Source organism: Chiloscyllium plagiosum, chromosome 8, assembly GCF_004010195.1.
Source record: "Chiloscyllium plagiosum isolate BGI_BamShark_2017 chromosome 8, ASM401019v2, whole genome shotgun sequence".
Taxonomy (NCBI): Eukaryota; Metazoa; Chordata; class Chondrichthyes; order Orectolobiformes; family Hemiscylliidae; genus Chiloscyllium; species Chiloscyllium plagiosum.
Window position 1 is genome coordinate 103,901,074 of NC_057717.1, and position 2,627 is coordinate 103,903,700.

General features: G+C 49.4%; 1 protein-coding gene across 2 annotated transcripts in view; it reads right to left on the minus strand.

Moving 5' to 3' along the window:
- The window catches only part of LOC122552274 (N-acetylmuramoyl-L-alanine amidase-like), a 13,654-nt gene that overhangs the window by 3,119 nt on the left and 7,908 nt on the right, over positions 1-2,627 (minus strand). For both annotated transcript variants that reach the window (XM_043694968.1, XM_043694967.1), the window contains exon 4: positions 1,520-1,814. In XM_043694968.1, coding sequence (XP_043550903.1) covers positions 1,520-1,814 — 295 coding nt within the window. The remainder of the gene's footprint in view (positions 1-1,519; positions 1,815-2,627) is intronic.

Below are 2,627 nucleotides of genomic sequence, written 5' to 3' on the forward strand. Positions count from 1 at the left end.
TGACCTCTCCGCCCCCACCCCACTCCGGCCTATCATCCTCACCTTAACCTCCTTCCACCTATCGCATTTCCAACGCCCCTCCCCCAAGTCCCTCCTCCCTACCTTTTATCTTAGCCTGCTGGACACACTTTCCTCATTCCTGAAGAAGGGCTCATGCCCGAAATGTCGATTCTCCTGCTCCTTGGATGCTGCCTGACCTGCCGTGCTTTTCCAGCAACACATTTTCAGCAGGTAAGAGTGGCAGCCTCCTTCCCTAAAGGACACTAGCAAACCAGACGGATTTTTCCCCACCATCAGCAAACTCTTATTCCAAGATTATTATTGAATTCAATGTGGTAGGATTCAAACCCAGGTCCCTCGAACATCACCTGGGTCTCTGGATTGATAGTCCAGAGGGGCTTATGCCCGAAACGTCGATTCTCCTCTTCCCTGGATGCTGCCTGACCTGCTGCGCTTTTCCAGCAACACATTTTCAGCTCTGATCTCCAGCATCTGCAGACCTCACTTTCTTCTCTGGATTGATAGTCTAGGGGTAATACCATTAAGCCATTGCCTACAAATAATAATTATGATTTGAAGCCCCAATACCAATGTCATTTATTTTTTGACAACGATGAGTTAGTGTTGGAAGGATTTCAACCAATTCAGGATGGGGTAGAGGCCCATTTCAGACTGAGATAAGTCAATTCTGTCCCCACAAGGGTCACGCATCTTTGAAAGTCTTCATCGAAAGGTGGGAGAAGCAGGGTCTATGGTTTTTATTCAGGCAGAGGTAGGTACATTCTTGGTAAGTGTTGGGACAGAAGTGGATGGTTATCGGGAATAGGCAGCAATGGGCCAGTAATCAGATCATGGTGGGGGAGGGGGGGGGAGCCTGAGAGTTGGGGGAGGGGCTGAATGACCTACAGCTGTCCCGAATTTGGGTGCTCCTGAGTGGAATAGGTGATTTGACATGAGTAAATGGAGAAGGGTGATTAACCAGTATTAGATTAGATTAGATTACTTAGATTAGATTAGATTACTTACAGTGTGGAAACAGGCCCTTCGGCCCAACAAGTCCACACCGACCCGCCGAAGCACAACCCACCCATACCCCTACATTTACCCCTTTAACCTAACACTACGGGCAATTTAGCATGGCCAATTCACCTGACCCGCACATTTTTGGATTGTGGGAGGAAACCGGAGCACCCGGAGGAAACCCACGAGGAGAATGTGCAAACTCCACACAGTCGTCTGAGTCGGGAATTGAACCCGGGTCTCTGGCGCTGTGAGGCAGCAGTGCTAACCACTGTGCCACCGTGCCGCCTATTATGAAGAAGAGGATAAGAGGTTGGCAGTTGAGTATTTTGACCACATCGCCTCGTTTAAACAAACCCTGTGTAAAACAAATAAAGGCACAGAGGGGGTTCAAACAGGGATTGGACTGGGTGGGGGGGGGGTGGATCAGACCATCAACCTTGTATAAAACATGGTGTGACACCAATTCCCAAAGATTACCCGACAGAAACATCATTACCCTGAATGCCTCCCAGGTCTTGATTTCGTTGAAGAGCCTTTCCCCTGGGCACAGGGTTGGTCTGTGTTGCCGATGGCCCTGAACGGCGTAATCACTGACGATTCTGTTGTTAGCAACAGCGCACCTCATGAACGTTTCCTTGACTAGTTCCATTGCTGCCTGGTCTGGGAGCTCGGTGGTGTAGTTACCGATAAAACTGACTCCATACCCCCTTGAGTTCTGCCCTTTGGTGTGAGCTCCCTGCCAGAACCATCCACGTCCTTCATAGATGTATCCATCAGAGCCTGCAACAAAGCTACAGAGATCATTCTGGTCATTAAAACAGAAAGGGTTCTGTTCCTTTGCACACATTAGCAGTGGTTCAGTCAATACATAAGGACTAGGAGTAGGAGTAAGCGAGTCAATCCCTCGCTTTCTGCTCTGAGACTGAGATCACACGTTCAAATCCCACTTCCAAAAGTTGAGCAGAAAATCCACGCCCACATGCTAAACAGAATACTCTTGGTATGCCATGCTAATGGAGTACTGTCTTTGAAACTGAGTTAAGATGTTTGAACATAGAAGATCCCACAATGTTCATTCTGAACAAGAAGAGGATTTCTCCCCACATTCCTGCTTGGAGAGAGCTCCTCTGTGACCATACCATGGGCTGTTACAGTGAGGGCTATGAGGTGTGATTCTCCTAACATCATGGTGCGCAGGGAGATGGGCAAATTTCCACTTTCCTCAAAGATATATTTCCCTCCCCACCCCTTTCCGCCTTCCGCAAAGACCATTTCCTCCGTGACTACCTGGTCAGGTCCACGCCCCCCTACAACCCACCCTCACATCCTGGCACCTTCCCCTGCCACCGCAGGAACTGTAAAACCTGCGCCCACACCTCCTCCCTCACCTCTATCCAAGGCCCTAAAGGAGCCTTCCACATCCATCAAAGTTTTACCTGCACATCCACCAATATCATTTATTGTATCCGTTGCTCCCGATGCGGTCTCCTCTACATTGGGGAGACTGGACGCCTCCTAGCAGACCACTTTAGGGAACATCTCTGGAACACCCCCACCAATCAACCACACTGCCCTGTGGCCCAATATTTCAACTCCCCCTCCCA